General features: G+C 37.1%; 1 protein-coding gene across 4 annotated transcripts in view; it reads right to left on the reverse strand.

The window, feature by feature from the left end:
• Positions 1-17032, reverse strand: part of MYO1B (myosin IB) — a 225842-nt gene that overhangs the window by 140330 nt on the left and 68480 nt on the right. For all 4 annotated transcript variants that reach the window (XM_069070179.1, XM_069070180.1, XM_069070181.1 and 1 more), the window contains exon 3: positions 10140-10255. In XM_069070179.1, the coding sequence (XP_068926280.1) occupies positions 10140-10255 (116 nt within the window). The remainder of the gene's footprint in view (positions 1-10139; positions 10256-17032) is intronic.

The raw sequence follows: 17032 nt of genomic DNA on the forward strand, positions 1-17032 counted from the left end.
AGCTTTGAAGCTATCAGGAGAACAGCATGGGATAACAGATGGTGAGCCTTGGAATCAGGAAGCACTGGGTTCAATTCCTTTCTCCTGTTCTGTAAAATGAGGATAGCAATATTTTCAGTACCTAATTCACAGGGCCACTGTATGGCTCCATTACAAGGTGTCTCAAAAGTCTTAGTGCAGCTTTAAGGCATCATTCTCTGTATACTGTAGATGTTTTTCTGATCTGAATCAGTGGAGGTATTTTCCACACTATAAGTTCCCAATATCCATGAAATCACAGTGGTGGACCATACTTTCTGAGACAGAGAGAGAGAGACAGACAGACAGACAGAGACAAAGAGAGAGGACAAAAAAAAATGATAACCATTATACATTTGCAAATTAATGAAATACAATCAGGTATCATTTAAGTAATATAGTAATATAAAATTCCTGAAAAAATGACAACGAAAGTGAAATTGATAAAACCCAGAATGATTATGATACAATTTAAAATGTTCCATTCACAAGTCACTTGTAGTTCTGCTGTTGACAGGCTTTCCAATTCAGGACTGTTTCATTTTCCATGTTTGAAGGCATTCATTTTTTTTTTTGGGGGGGGGGGCGACTATCAATCAGTAACAGGTGTTTATTATGTGTCTATATGCTATCCGTTGATAAAAATAACAAAAACAAAAATGGCACAACTCCTGGCCCTCAAGGAGCTGCCATCCTGTTAAATAAAAGTAAATACATCATCTCTTGAGGTAGAAGAGGGAGGGGGCTAGCAACTGGAGGGATCAAGAAAAGTCTTCACCACATAAGAGCTTTGAAAGAAGCCATACTTGTCATTAATCACAGCATTAACTCCTCAGAGCACATGTCCTTGAGTTTTCTATATTCATCTCCCAAAGGAGAAAGGAATTAACATTCATTGCTTAAAAGTTTCCAGGATGATCAGAACACATTGCCACATAGGTGGGCATGGTAATCGATGCAGAATAGATTAGCATCTAATTTCTGAAAAATTCTCATAGATTCTGTGAACTACAGCCAGATATATTGGTCTCAGGAAAATCAATGCAATGGAATCCAGCAAAAAAAAAAAAAAAAAAAAGGATCTTAAGTTGGACTATCAGAGTATCTTCAAATGATTACAAAGCAAACTACTTCAGGAACAAGGGATGCTATGATCCCTCACTTGACACGTCACTTGCCCACGATAAATCAACAGTTAAGGCTGGGGCAGGCACATATGCCAAATTGCATGGCAAAAAAAACAACAACACAGCAAAGAACAGAAACATCTGAGATGAAGGAAAAATTCTTTATTATAATCTCCCCCAGACATAAGAATATGAAATGAAAAGGAGAGGTGATCACAGTCATTAAAAGTTAAGTATTTTGAAAATATTTTAATGGGAGTTAAATTTCATTCCAAGTTGTAACCTGAGGTTCTCTAAACAGAAAATCACGAATATGTTACTTATCAAATCCACATTATAATAACTCTACAGAAATGAGTACTCACTGAAGACCTTCTTTACCTTCTCTTCTCCCTTAAGGAGGCAAATCCCTTGCCAGAGCTCACTTGGACTTAAACCTCACTCTGATCCTTCCCAGTGGGTAAGAAGTACATAGAAATGTGGAGTCGCAAAGAGTAACTGCTGGGGGTTCAAATAATATTTAAATGAGTGCCTACCCCTCCCTGGATCTGTGCTAGGCATTGTGGGACATTAAAAAAAACCAAGATTTGACTGTTGCTTTCCAAAATCTTAAATTGTTTGCCAGGGAGGCAAGATTTACATGCAAGCAGCAATTAGACACAAAACTATCCCATTTCTGACATATGTATATGTGACCTTGAGCAAAGTAGTTAACATCCCTGGGCCAAAGTTTCTTCACATGCAAAATATGGGGGGGGGGGGGGAGGAATTATATTCTGAAGGTTCTTCCAATTCTACAGCTATGATTCTAATGGATAGCATGATAATAATAACTAATCTGCATATGGTGCATTATAATTATAATGTGTTTTTAAAATGTTATCTCATATTTGTGCCTTACAGCTAATGAATACAGGTTTCTTCTCCTCTTGATCCTACCTCTTCTCCAACAGATCATCTCTGTCTCAAATTTATCACATTATATCACAAGTTATCACAATATATTCCAAGTAATCAGTGGTTCAATTTTAAATTCAAATCTCCAGTGACTCCACCCCTCGGTAACGGTTTCCATCTTCTAGTAACACCTCAAAATACATATATGTACTCGCCTAAGGCCATATGCATCCCACCATTTTGAATTTCTGATTTTGTTTAAATGATGCTTCATTCAATTCAAACAAAATGTATCTAACATTACAGTTTATCTGAGCCCATGACATTGCTAACATCAGTTCCTGGTTTTTATCATTCAGTGTTAAATTATCACATTTCTATGTCTATTTGCAAATGTTTTAGCATAAATTTAAACTATTCTATATACACAGAGAAATATGTATTTTAGGACAAACAAATATGAAAATTCACACCTCTAGGGAATTGAAAACTCACTCCTCCTGGACTGAACTGATATGGAACATTGCCCTCAACCCAAACATTCACACTGTTACTGGGACAAGGAGGTGGCCTCAGTAGGCCTTCTATTTCCAAATAACCCAAGCAGATTGTCACAAGGTATTATTTCTATCATAGTTGCTTGTTCAGCATAATTTTTCATCACACCTCTGCAGTCCTTCATTCTCGATTAGTGCAACTAATGAATTCAAAGAAGTGTTTGCAAATATATTTGAATTTGCACTATTCAAAGTTAAAAATATGCAAAATATACTAACTGGATCCACCTCTATGGACATATGCAACGTATATTCGAATGACAGGGTCACTTTATATATTCTAGGTCCACATTCATCACAGCTTTTTAGTGGCACAGTAGACAGAGTACTGATTCTGGAATCAGGAAGAACAAGATCAAATCTGGCCTCAGACACTTACTAGCTGCAGGACCCTGGGCAAGTCAATTAACTTCATCTGCCTCAGGGTCCTAACCTGTAAAATGGGCTGGAGAAGGAAATGGCAAACCACTCCAGTATCTTGGCCAAGAAAACCCCACCATAGACAAACACAGAATAGTGGATTGGGTTGGCAGCAGGGACAGGGGTGTGAAGAACTTTATAGTTTACTTTTCAGATGAGGAAATCGAAGTTCCAAGAGATGAAGTGATTTCTTCTAGAGGAAGGCTAGTACTAAACAGCAGTCAGGTCTTACCCTCAAGAAGAGGGATGCCCAGGGCATCAGTATGACCTGCAGATCATAGACTGAAATACTCAGCACCACCCACGTGGCTGGGATCTCAAACCACATTCCGTCAATAGCTTCTAATACTTTTGTCAATGACTCTCTAGCACCCCTCCCCCTCCATCTTAATTTTGAGCTTAAAATATACACACATTTTGGGGCTGCTAAGTGGCACAGGACAAATGCACTTTTCTTTAAAGGCAACTTTTCAGGAATATAGTTGAATTTGCAGACCCGATGAAGATTCCAAGACTAGAAAGAGATTTTACATAATAAGACTGTTTCCACTACTGATAATCTCATTACACTGTTAAAAAAAAATCAAGGTGATATATATGCCAATCTGTCCTTACAAAATCTCCCCAATCTGAAAAATAATTGTGCATCTCCAGCACAAATTCGCCTATTAAACTGGTAAAACCAATCACTGACACATATATTTCTTTAATATTTACAGCATATTTTACATATATTATCTGACTAGAGTTACACAAACATCCAGGGAGGGTGAGACAAATAGTTCCTGTTATCCTATTTTACAGATTAGAAAACTGAGGCCCAGAATGGTTAAGCAATTTGACCATGGTCACACAACTTTAAGTGTCAATGGATCTGGACACAGATCTTCCTGATTCCAAATCTAGCACTACAATATGCTGTTCAAAAAACAAACAAACCCAACGTAATATCATGTATATTTAAAATGTTGTTACATAATTTTAAGAACTTACAGATCCATCAAATTCAGGGCTTATTAAGAAATGATCCCCAAGACCCCTAGATACTTAGGGGACATATAAAGTTGGATGGGAAAAAATACATCTTTATTTTCACTAATCTTTGGTTTCCTTTGTAAGTTTATGTTGCTTTATGTACTTAAAAACATTATTCTAAAGACAGTGTCCACAGGCTTCACCAGACTGTGAAAAGAATCCATGACTAAAAAAGGTGAAGGATCCTTGATCTAATCCAAGCCTCTCCTTTTTACAAGAAGAGACACCTGCGGACCCCGAAGAGGCTAAGAAATATGGCCAAGGTCAGATAGCTCAGCAACGGCAGGCTAAACACCAGAATGCAAAAAAAATCATTTCACAAAGAAGACAGGGCTCTAGAGTCTACTCTCCCAAAAAGACTATGGAAGAATCTATATGGAAGCAATGGAAATTGGCCAGAATTTATCAGGTTCTAGAACACAGAAAGGGGAAGATAAATTCTACAAGCCAAGCAAAGGGCATCTCTCAGATGTATAAACAGAGTACAAAAGGACAATTATGTTTAGAATTTCTTCTGGAACACTGATGACTTAATTCATTTTCATTGTCTAGTCAACTACTTTAAAAAACGATTAAAAATATTCTTTTCTCCGTAAGTAATAGAGGAAGAATACTGAAATGACCTTAAAAGACAGCAGAAGTTGTCCTTTACAAGGGAAACTTCCTAATATGTGCTAACTGTAAACCTGGAAAAAATTATTGCAGCCTTGGTTTTCCAGAACTGTACAGGCTTGTCAAAGGTCAACCAAGCTTCCAGCAAACAGTGTCTATATTCACTGCCCACAAGAGTCAGCCTTGAGAGAAAGTGGGTAATTTTATCTATACTGAAAGTGGTATTATTTTTAAAACAATACAATGCATAGGGAATGTCCATTAAAAAGGAGTAAGACATAGTTCTAGTCTCCTAATATATTACTACCTAAAGGGGATAGTCTGAGATCATTAGACTTGTTTAACTCTTTTAGGCCATACCAAATTCTTTTGGGGCTACCTTTAGAGGAGTAAAATGAGAGGGAGAGTGGTATGGTGGAAAGAACACTATAATTAGTCAGAGGAACTGTGTTCAAATCCCTCCTCATTCCTACCTGTAAGTCACTTAACCTATCTCGGCCTCAGGTTCCCCATCTAAAAAATTAGAGGGTTAAAGATACAGGTTCTTGAGGGCAGCTAAGTGGCACAGTGAAAAGAGCACTGGCCCTGGAGTCAGGAGATCCTAACTTCAAATCTGGCCTCAAACACTTAACTAGCCATGTGACCTTGGGCAAGTCACTTAACCCCAAATGCCCTGCCTTTCCCCCTCCAAAAAGCCAAAAAAAAAAAAAAAAGATAAAGGTTCTTAAGGGTTTTTCTGTATCAGGAACTCCTTTGGCAAGCTGGTGAAACTTATGAGCTCCTTCTCAAAATTATGTTTTTAAGTGCCTAAAACAAAACATGACGGATTACAAAAGAAACTAATTTTATGCAAAGGATACAATTATCAAAATATGTTAAAAAACAAAACAAGTTCTGGGACCTTAGGTTCAGAACCTCTACTCTAAGGTTTTAATCTTCTAGCTCTAAACATGTGACAAAAGGCCAGTAGATGTTGGGATCAGAGGTCAATGGTGACATACAGATTCAAGAGTATTGGGAAATCAAATGTAATTCAATAGCCTACATCAAGACACGTCTACAATTTTTATCAGTTAAATAAAGTGTCCAAATCTCACAATCAATTACGTATTGACTGAGTACCTACTGTGAGTTAAGGGCAACTACCGGTAGGTGGCACAGTGAACACTTACTACTCATGTGACTCTGGGCAAGAAACTTAACTCTGCCTCAGTTTCCTCATCTGTAAAATGAGCTGGAGGAGGAAATGGCAAACAACTTCAGTATCTATGCCAAGAAAACCCCAAATGGGATCACAAAGAGTCAGATATAACTGAAAAACATAACAATTATGAGTTCAGAGAAGGGAGAGAAAAATATTCCTATAATTATCAGGTAAGTAAAACTGAAATAAAGTAGTTTTCTGAACAAATGCCACATGAATAACATTTTAAAACCTACTTTTGCAAGTAAGAGCCTCCCCACCCCACTCCATTATTTTCAGTTGTTGGGTTTTTTCCCTTCCAGTTTATGCATTATTTCCACTATCTCAAATTAAGGACTTAAAAAAGGAATTTAGGTCTAAAAGCAAAGGCTTATCTGAAAGTAGAAAACAGATTCCAGGCTTCCTCCAAAAAGCACATGGCTTTCATGTAAAGCTACACGTTTGGATGATTCAATGGACTAAGGATGAACCACAGTTCCAATTCAATTCTAATGAGGTCTGGGCTGAAGAAATAATTAGTCAAATTTTCAGGGCATGGTCAGTGCTGTGGTTAAGCTGATCTTGATTTAAAATGAAGCCAAGGTCCAAGTTTTTTTTCCTAGGCTGTCCCATGTAGAGCTTATGGTCTAGAGGGTTTTCCAAAAAATTAGAAATTAATCTTGCAGGGGCACTAGGTGGCACAATGAATAGAGCACCAGCCCTAAAATTTTGAGGACCTGAGTTCAAATTTGACCTCAGACCCTGAGCAAGTCACTTAACCCCTGATTGCCTCATGCACTGCTCTCCCCACCCCCAGTGGGGGGAGAACCCGGCGGGGGGGGGAGAAAGAAATACACACATATATGTATAAAATTTTGTGTCTCATAAAACTAAGATTTATCTGTATAAGAGTCAGAATGAATTTTTATTTAAGCAAACTTAGCTAATTTCACCGCTTCTGTTTTGAGATACTGTAAAACAGAAGATGAGGTCAGAATATTGAAAGAAAATTCATCTTGCAAATATCCTCAACGACTAAAAAAATATACCAAGAATGGAGGAAGGGAGGTGCTGCGTAGGCAAGACTGCAATGTTGGTGATGTGTCCTATGTGGGCATTCCAAGGGCAGGTGCCCTCAGGGCAGAAAGGAATAAAACTTTGTTCCAGAGTTTGTGTTCTCATGTTCAAAGCTTGATTTATTCAGCAGAAAGAAGAATGAAGTGAGGGTGGAAACTGTAATGCAGAATGAAATAAAGATAAAAGAGAGGGGAATGTAATGTGGCAATCCAGATGGGTAAGAGAGTATATGTGGTGGATGAGCAGGAGGTAAATGCCCCGGGACACAGGCATTTTCCTAAGTATCTCTGAAAAGGAAAAGTATCAAACTGTTGTTGTGGTTAAGTCCTATCTGATTCTTCATGGTTTCATTTGGGTTTTCTTGGCAAGGATACTATAGTGATTTGTCATTTCCTTCTCCAGATCATTTTGCAGATGAGGAAACGGAGGCAGACAAGGTTAAGTGACTTGCCCACGGTCACACAGCTAGTAAGTGTCTGCGGCCACATTTGAATTCAGGTCTTCCTGACTCCAGGCCTGGTACTCTATCCACTGTACCATCTAGCTGCTAACATTTACATGTGCTTACTATGTGCCAAGTACTGTGCTCAGTTATTTATTTACAGTTATCTCATATGATATTTACAACAATTCTGGGAAGGGACTATTATCATTCCCATTTTATAGAACATAAAACTAAAGCAAAGAGATGTGTAAGTGACTTGTTCAGGTAACACAGCTTGTAAGTGTCTGAGGGCAAATCTGAAGTCCAGTCTCCCTGCCTCCAGGCCCCGCACTATCCCCTGTAGCACCTATCTGCCCCTGCATCAAAAGCACGGTCAGATGTGGTAGCTCATGGCCTAGGTTAGCATCTGGGGAATGGCACAGGTATTGTGAACCTCTCTCTAAAGATTAGACTTGAGTAACATAAAAATTCAAACCTAAAGCAATGGACTTATTTCACAACAGAGGAAGCTAAACGAAATTTTGTCTAGTCTTGCCAGCACACCTGGAGGACAATTCAATGAGTTTGAAACAATTATTCACAAGTGGTTTCTTTTTTTTTAATGTCTCGTTTCATATAGTACAGTAATGTCATTTAGGGACATATCAAGGGAAGCAAATAAATACTTGGAAATAGACCATCTGCCCCAAAAGAAATACGTTTATATCTATCAAAAGCAACCGACAGAATCTTCCAGCTCACAAAGTAGATCTTCCTCTTGTTATGACACCATCTATGACTCTAGCAGGGCCTTTTAGTTAGTCAGTTGTTAATGAGTGCCAGGCAAACATCTGAATTCCAGAAAACAAATGCACTGTTCATCAGCTTGATAACTTTCAAATATTCCTCAACATATGCCCCTGGCCGATTCTTTATTTTACAATACATCACATTTGCCAAACAGCTGCCCACTGATGTTTTCAATTCCATTACAGCAGATGGGTCATTAAAACTGGAGGTGGTTTGGGTTTTCAAGGAAGGGGGCTGACTCCATTGATAGGAACATCTCTGTCCTCCATAACCCATAACCCTGCCCCAAGACTTAACTGGTCAACATGCCAAATAATAGTAACTTTAATAGGGCACTTTAAGGATTACTAAACATTTTATAAATAACATCTCACTTGCTATTATCTCCATTTTATATATGAGGAAACCAGTCCAGAGACTAAGTGACTTCGGATTTCAACCCAGGTCTTCCCAAATCAAAGTTCAAAACTCTTATCAATTGTATCACTATCTATCAACAATAGTTAACTCTTTAGTCAAACAAGTTGTCATACATAGTCATTGAAATTCTCATCTTTAAGGGACTGACAAGAGTTCAAACATTAATTCTGGATAAAAACGAAGAAGCAGGCTAAATTAGTAGCTAGAGAATCCTTGGGTGTCCTGGGAAAAATCTCAGTCATTCGATGTTTTTTTCTTCCCTTATAGCCATCTTGCAAATGAGAGAATAAAGACAGAAAGATCTATCCTAAAGAACAGCTAAGAGGTCATCACCACTTTGTCAAAAGAAAAACCAAAAGTACTTAGATCATTATCATTCTCTGAGCTCTTCCTTTGTGAAGTTTTTCACCTTTATTATTTCTAATATCAAAATTAGAAAATGTAGGGATCTAATTCCTGATTCCACCACTGATTTATGGTATCTTTGGTATCTTGAAACACTATAGTAGGGTTAATTTTAATTAAATCAGAACTATTAATTAGTCATCACTGGTTTAACCCCCTTTGGAGGAGGTTGGGCATTTCTTTAAGTTATTTATGAAAGAGTTCACTTTGAGAATACAGATAAACAGAGAGGTAGGGTAGTGTAACTGCTAGTATTGGGGTCTGGAAGACTTGGTTCGAATCATGCCTCTCAATACTTGCTCTGTGACCATGATGAAGTCATTTACCCACATCTGTCAAATGGGGATACCACCTGTGAGTTACTACCACAAAAGACTGTTCTGAGGTTCAAATAAGTTAATGAACATAAAGTACTTTGTAAACTTTTAAGTGTTACATAAATGTTAGCTATTATTAGGGTTATAAATTCAATCCAGTAGCATTCCTTATACAAGAATTATTTAGTCTAAGAAGTAACTCTCTTCTGTCTTACAAACAGAAGAAGTAATGGCCCCACAAATGACTTCAGAGATTGTGGTATCACACAGAAGCAGCATGCACCTGGGTCTCTGTGATATTTGCAAATTCCTTAACTTCTCTGTGTAGCAGAAATATGCCAAGAATTGGATAATGTCTCTACAGCATTGAAGAATTTCTCTCAAAAAATGCACTGTATAAACTGAAGGTAGCACTGAGTCCATTCACTCAACCTCCATTGCACAACTATCTACACTTGGAGACCTTTCTCAGGCCAGCGACTCTTTGAAAACACTGTGTGTGCTCTTTTAAATAAACAAATAAATCCTAGCTTTACTTTTTATAGAGATATAGCGACATCTGTTACTACTGTCATAGAAAAATACCAGAAAACTTTTATACACAGGGAACTTTAATTTCAGAACTCAAAGAGAATAGTAGGACACGAAACAAAATGGCTTGACTTTTCCCTTAAAAATAAAGCAATGTTATCAAATGAACTCTGCAACCTTTTATCTTGAAAACCACAACTGATAAAAACATACTTTCCTATGACTCACAGAAAACAGCTGGTCACATCTGTCAACAACCCAGCTCTTCACTGACAGAGAACCTTAAAGTTTTAATATCATACTTACATATGAGGACTCAACTCATAAAAATTTCTGTTTCTGTAATCTTCCACTTTCTCCGGTGAATAAATGGGCAAGGATCGGTACGGGTTCACTGATATAACCACACTTCCAATGTATGTCTGTAACGAGAAAGGAAAAAAAATCATCCATTATTGTAGATAAATATCAGTTTGGGTTAGAATTTTAGCATTTTTTTTATCCTTCACAAAACAGCATTTGACTATTACTTGTATACTCTTCAGGAAAGCTTTAGAGTTTCCTAACAGATGATCTGTCTCGTTTATTCTATTAGATGATGAATGAGAAGCAGAGAGCTATTCTCTTAAAGAACTCTGTGGGGTGCGGGAGGGCAGAAGGAAGAAAAAAAAAAGAAATTTACATTATAACTATTATATATTATATTATTTTTATGTTATATATAATAAGTTGTACATGATAGATTTGTAGTTTCATGTGCAATTATACTTTCAAATTTTTTATCGTATATTTTATTATATATTGTATATCCTATATACTATGCTATATTGTATTTATTATATTTTTATTATACCGCATCATGGAAATCCTTGTTTTATTCAATAAATTAAAAATAAATGTTTTATTCAATAAATTAAAAATAAACAAATAAATGAATGGATGAATAAATAAACAAGGATAAAAACTACCCAAAAACACACTAAATGCCACACATACCAAAGATGGTCCTATTTTTTCTCCACTATATTACGAACATTGTGTCTTCTGATCCACCTCCAGCATAATTATGCTAACAATGTAGTTATGGTCTTCACACTCTCTCCTTTGCAATCCCCAATAACTGACAATCAATCACTCTATTCTCTTTGGTGCCTTTGCATAGGCTGTCCCCTCCCTCCATCTCAGAGAGTCAGCCCTAAAAATGAAACTTTTTTCCAAATAAAAAGTTAAAAAAAAAAAAAAACAAATTCAGCAAGGTCAGATCAATTGAATTTTTTTTTGACATAATATGTAATGTTCTACACCTATAGACCCCTCTACTTTAGCAAAGAAGGTGAAGCAGATGTCTTCTCACAATCTTGTGTGTATCAAGTTTACTCTTTGTAATTTTGCAATATTCATTTTTTTGTGGCTGTTGATCTTTATATTTACATCATTGTGGATAATGTGCATGTTGTTTTCTTGGTTCTCCTTACTCCATTTTGTATCAGACTGTTTAAATCTTTCCATGTTTCTCTATATTATCATATTTTTTAAATGACAAATCTACCATATTAACATACCATACTTTATTTAGCCATTTCTCCAATCCATGGGTATCTACTTTGTTTCCAATCCTTTGCTACCCCCCTCCCAAATAGTGCTATAAAGAATATTGATGAATATGAAGCCTTTCTTTTTATCAGCGCTCTCCATCCAATACAGGCCTAATAACAGAGTCTTTGGGTCCAAGAGTCTGAGCATTTTAGTCACTTTATTAGCATAATTCCAAATTGCTTTCCAGAATGGTTTAACTAATTAACAGCTCCACTAATAAAGCATTAACATGCCTCTCACAAAATGGAAAGTGAGGAATTAGGAATGCTATGTGGATTTTTTCCCCAAATAATTTAAGAACTTGCCATAATTAGATAATTTTCTCAAGCCTTCTAGAAGAATTAATGTTTCATTTTTTATTATATTGTCCTTCTATGTAAGATGACTTGATTCACATAAATATACAATCATACATGCCAAAGAGATCATAGCTTCTATAACAATTATACCAAATTCTATACCATTTAGCCATGACTGTAATTTTAGAACACGAGATTAATACACAAGAAATATTTAAGTCAGACTTGTAAATAGCCACCCAAAAGTTTTTCAGACCACATACATTTTTACAAGAATCTATTCTCCCAAAAAAGGAACTCTTTTTAGGTATAAATATGGGGGTGGGGGTGGGAAGAGGCGGAGAGTGATGCATTATTGTTTTGCAATACATTTATCATTTACTTAGTATCAATTTCAACAGAAATAATAAAAATATGAGGAATGACATCGTAAAAGGATATATTTCCCACTATTTACATTCTGATAAAAGGGGGAAAATCCTACTTAACAAAATAATTTTTAAAATCTTTATTTTTTTTTCTTTTCTTTCTTTTTGGTGAGGCAATTGGGGTTAAATGACTTGACTAAGGTCATACAGCTCATAAGTAATCAAGTGTCAGAGGCCACATTTGAACTCAGGTCCTCCTGACTCCAGGGTTGGTGCTCTATTCAAACATTTTTATTTCTAACCTCTCTTTTGTTTGTGTGCTTATAAGATTTCACTGCTTTTTTACGTAGTGTAGTATCCACAATACTTTGATTCTACTTTCTTCGATCTGTTTCACTTACAATCAGAGTATCATAGGCCATCTACTCCAACCTCCTCCCACCCTCACTTTGCACATCATATAATTTCTTCCATAATACTTTGTATTTTTTTTAGTATTTTCTATTTTTATAGTATTCTATCTAATTTTTATATCCCAGTTTATCCTAACATTTCCCAATAGCTAGACATTCAAGATATCTACAATAAGAGGCACATCTACTCCCACGTCACTGGGGCTAGTTTTTCCTTAAAAGGTAAGAAAGTGGCATATTAATGTAATAGAACATTATTGTGCTGTAAGACACAGCAAATATAATGACTATGGAGAAGCCCAGAAAGATTTACATGAACTGATGAAAAGTGAAAAGAGCAAGGGCAAGAAAGCAAAATACACAATCATCACAACAGTGTAAATGTAAGAGATAGCCATCACAAAGCAATTGAAACGAATGCTACAAAATCACAAAGAACAAACTTGGCCCAAAAAAGAGATATGAAAAGATACTTCCTCATTCCCCCACACTCCTCTGAAGGGGTAAGAGAGAGTCTGGGTAAAATATTGCATATTCTGTCAGATTTTTTTCGATGTCTTGGTTTTGAATGTTCTCCCCTTTCTCTTTTTCCTTAAAAAAAAAAATCTTATTGCCTTGTAAGCTTATTGTAAAATCTTATAAAATCTTATTGCCTAGTAAGCAATGGCTTACTAGGAGAGGAGACTGGGATAGGCAAAAGGAGAAAGCTAGGCAATGAAAAAAAACAAAAGATATTAACAAAAAAAGCACCTATTTTCCAAAAAAGCAGTAAAGTAATTCTTGAGACATAATTGGTGCAGAGGACTAAGGCTCAGACAATTCCCAGTCATCTAATTACAAAAGTTCAGTGAAAAAGGCATTAACTGACTCCTAGGATTGGACACATGCTTCTGACCTGCATATCAAAATGACAAAAAAAAAAAGCCACAGAAGAGCTGAGCCCAAATTAATCCGTGCCATATTTCTTGCTAAATATCCTTTAAATGTTATTAGGCAAATTTCTTATTTGTTGGATATCAGATGGACTACAAGTGTTTCAACCCAACCCAAGACCAAAAATGAGCTTGAGTTAGGCCTGGCCTTATATACTAGCGTTCTATTTTTCACGAGATATACAAATAAAACCTTTCTATATATCTGTATATAGATCAGTTCAATTTTTCTTGTCCCTTTTAATGACTTCACTAGAGAGATCACTAGGTCAATGGATACAATCAGTCAGTGGGCAACTGATATGCTACCAATGGTGGTAGCTGGCATTTTATTTTTCCTGTATTGTACAAAGGCTTCCTCCTCTCCTTCCCCATTGGGCAAGGCAATGTGTGTCTATTTCTTCAACAGATTTTAACAGAATGATTTTTAAGTAAGAGTCAAGAGAATCCATTCATTGCCAAATGGAAACCTTCCCACAGTGGATGGGAAGAATTAGAGGAAGACAAGCTAAGAGGTAAGTTCCCTCGAGGTCTACAAGGGGAAAACAAGGTACTAGAAACTCTTTTTATCCGTCGAAATTTCTTGAATATATTGTTTAAATGAAAAAAGAAAAAGAATCTGTCGGGCACAACGTTTCCTTTAACATTTAGACATTTAACAGTCCCTTTAATATTGGGTGGCTAAGCCCTTGATAAAATCTGCCTTGGTAGCATTATTGCAAAGAAAAGAAATTATACCCAGCCTCCATGTCTCATACTCCCAAGCTGAGGTTTACAGATCATTATGCTCAGTTTACCTAGCGCCAAGAAAATGAACTGTACAAACCGCTGCTGACAAGTTATCATTAGTATCCCTGGGTTGAAACTGAATACTAAGTAAACTAGGTGTAATGCTCATGGTTTTTCAGTAAACCTGTTCTCCATCTGTGAGCACTGCATGAATCCCTAAACTACATTATTCTCCCTCATTTTCCCTTGTCCCACATAATTTAATAGCTGGGAAACTGGCCAGCCAGGGCTAAGACTCTCAGTTCAGAGATAACAAGAGTGTCAAAAAGTGAACTATTACAGTAAAGAATGGTGGGAAGTACAGGTCTTTTCCTTAATAGTCTCTCCCCTAGATAATAGGTCTGTCATCTACTATGATTCCCAGACTCCTCATTTAAAGAGCTTCTTCCTTACCAAAAAAGAAATCTGTATGTGCTAGCCAAGGCTTTAAGTAATCCCATGTGTACCTTGGGAGAAACTGGACTGTTCTCGGTGACAACCCTCACTAAACTGAGTCACTACCAGAAAGCAGCTGACAGGGTGGGTTTGGGGAAGCTGGCCTGGATTTAGCCATTGGGCAAATCCCAAAAACCATCAGGGAAGGGCTCCATTTAAGTCATTTCACTGCTTGGTTAAACCTCAGAGCTCTTGAAGGAGCTAACCATTCTGGCACAAGACCAAAGCAATTTCTCCTATCGTTGATTATGTAGAAATGAGACTGGCAAGCATGTTGGGTTATACCAACAATAACAACTGGGCACTGGCTTTTCCCCTCTAAAACATATCATTTCAGAACACAATCTAAAGTTGCTGTTTTCTAATTGTATCATGCTCCAGAAGTACAAAATACTTGCTGTTACACAGGAGCCAGACCAAAACCACATTATCATAAAGCAATCAATGCTTCTCAAAGACATAGTCCCATGTCTAAAATGGTTGAGTGCTACATGACCATTTTAGCACTAAATATACCAAGAAAAAAAAATTATGAGCTGTCTGGAAGAAAGGCACCAACAGTCTTTAAGTCAGTAATGCCTACGTGAATGAGCTGGAAAGAACAGTGCCCCCCCCCCCCATAGGGCATTAATGATGGCATGAGGTTCCAGGGCATGTGAAAAGAAAAGCCCCTAATGCCCACACAGTGACATAAGGCTACTATGGTGGAGCTGAACTAATGTATTCCATCAATTTTCCCTATTTTGAAGGGGACTCTAGAACTCAAGCAGCAATCCAGAAGACCATCAACTAGGATTTTATCCACACCGTCAAGTAACAAAAATTTTGAAAAGAAAAAAAATAAAATTTTTCTACATAATGCTCAGCATTCTACAAATAAGGTCCAATAAACTAGCCCAACCTCCTCAATTTAAAGATGAGAAACTGAGGCCCAGAATGAAAAGCTGAGGCTAAGTGACCCGCTTGGGTCCACGCAACTATAAATGGTTGAGATGGGATGTCAAGTCAGTGCTTACTGAATCAGTTCCAAGGCTCTATCCAGTTTATCATGCTGTGCCTCTCACACGAGAGTTATGTAGTATCAGCAAATTAAACTAATTAAATAAAGCACAACCAAAAAAAACTACTCTATTCGGTAACATTTTAAAATGAATTTGTGATTTATCAATCCTAACAGCACCAGCATATATGTGTGTATATGTTTGAGATGTTTACTCAGTCTACAAAAAGCATTTTTTGCATATTTATTATACCAAATCATGCTACATATTTTGTAGGAGCTAAATAAAGCTCAAAATGATCCTGCTCAAAGTGCACTGGTATTCTCAAACTCCTAACAATGCCATGGCCCCACAGGGGCCCCACAGATCCCAGGAATAGCTAGTCTAGCTCAAACTTCCATTTTACAGAACATAAAACTCAGACCCCAGGGAAACTATGTAAACTGCCTGAATTCAGAGGGTATGGACTACGCCCCTGGATGTGCCACAGTTTGAACAGATTCCTGAATGGTTTACTCCACTTTTTGTTGTTTCATCAAAATATGTTGTTGTCATATAGTTACAAGACTTCATTTCTCTCGTGTTCTTATCATTTGATTTCATGCTTCTGTTCAAAAAGGCAACACGGTGGGTCAACAATTTAATCATTCACCTCCAAAGACCAGACATCATCAAATCAAGAGAATGTAAGAACATTCCTAAACCAAACAAAACAATATCCTCCCTGACATTCATAGTCTTTCTAGAGACAGGTCATCAGATCAGTAACAAGATCCCATGCTACGTCTGCTTATATGCTGTGAATGAGCAACACGTCAACAATCCAGAACACAACCAAGAACCCAAAAGCATATGGTCTGTGCACCGTAATGTCAGCTGGTACAAATCACATGCGTGTAACTCTAAAAAAGTTCAGAAGGAATTCACGCAGCACTTAGTCGCTGTTATTGAAGACAAAAGTCTACAAAGGGAATGGAGAGAGAGAGGTCGGGGAGGAAGGATGGAAGAAGGGGGAGAGAGAAGAAAGGATAAAGGGAAGGAGAGGAGGGAAAGAAGGAAAGAGGGAAAGGAAGTGGGAACAGGAGGGGGAGATGAGGGGAAGGGAGTAAAGGGAACCTAGCATGTGCCTTTTATGGGCACTTTTATAAATGGGCATTTTATAAATATTAGCTCATTTGATTCTCATGACAATCCTATGAGGTAGTGCTACTATTATTCCCATTTTACAAGTCGGGGAAAAAAACTGAGCAAACAAAGGTTAATTGACTTGCTCAGCATCACACAATTAGTAAGTATCTGAATCCAGATTTGAACTCAGGTCTACCTGACTCCAGATCCAGGACAGCCCCCTGTCCACTGTACCACT

Source organism: Petaurus breviceps, unplaced genomic scaffold, assembly GCF_028583685.1.
Source record: "Petaurus breviceps papuanus isolate PSGF00001 unplaced genomic scaffold, PetGlider_PUasm1.0 90804, whole genome shotgun sequence".
In the NCBI taxonomy this organism is placed as follows: domain Eukaryota; kingdom Metazoa; phylum Chordata; class Mammalia; order Diprotodontia; family Petauridae; genus Petaurus; species Petaurus breviceps.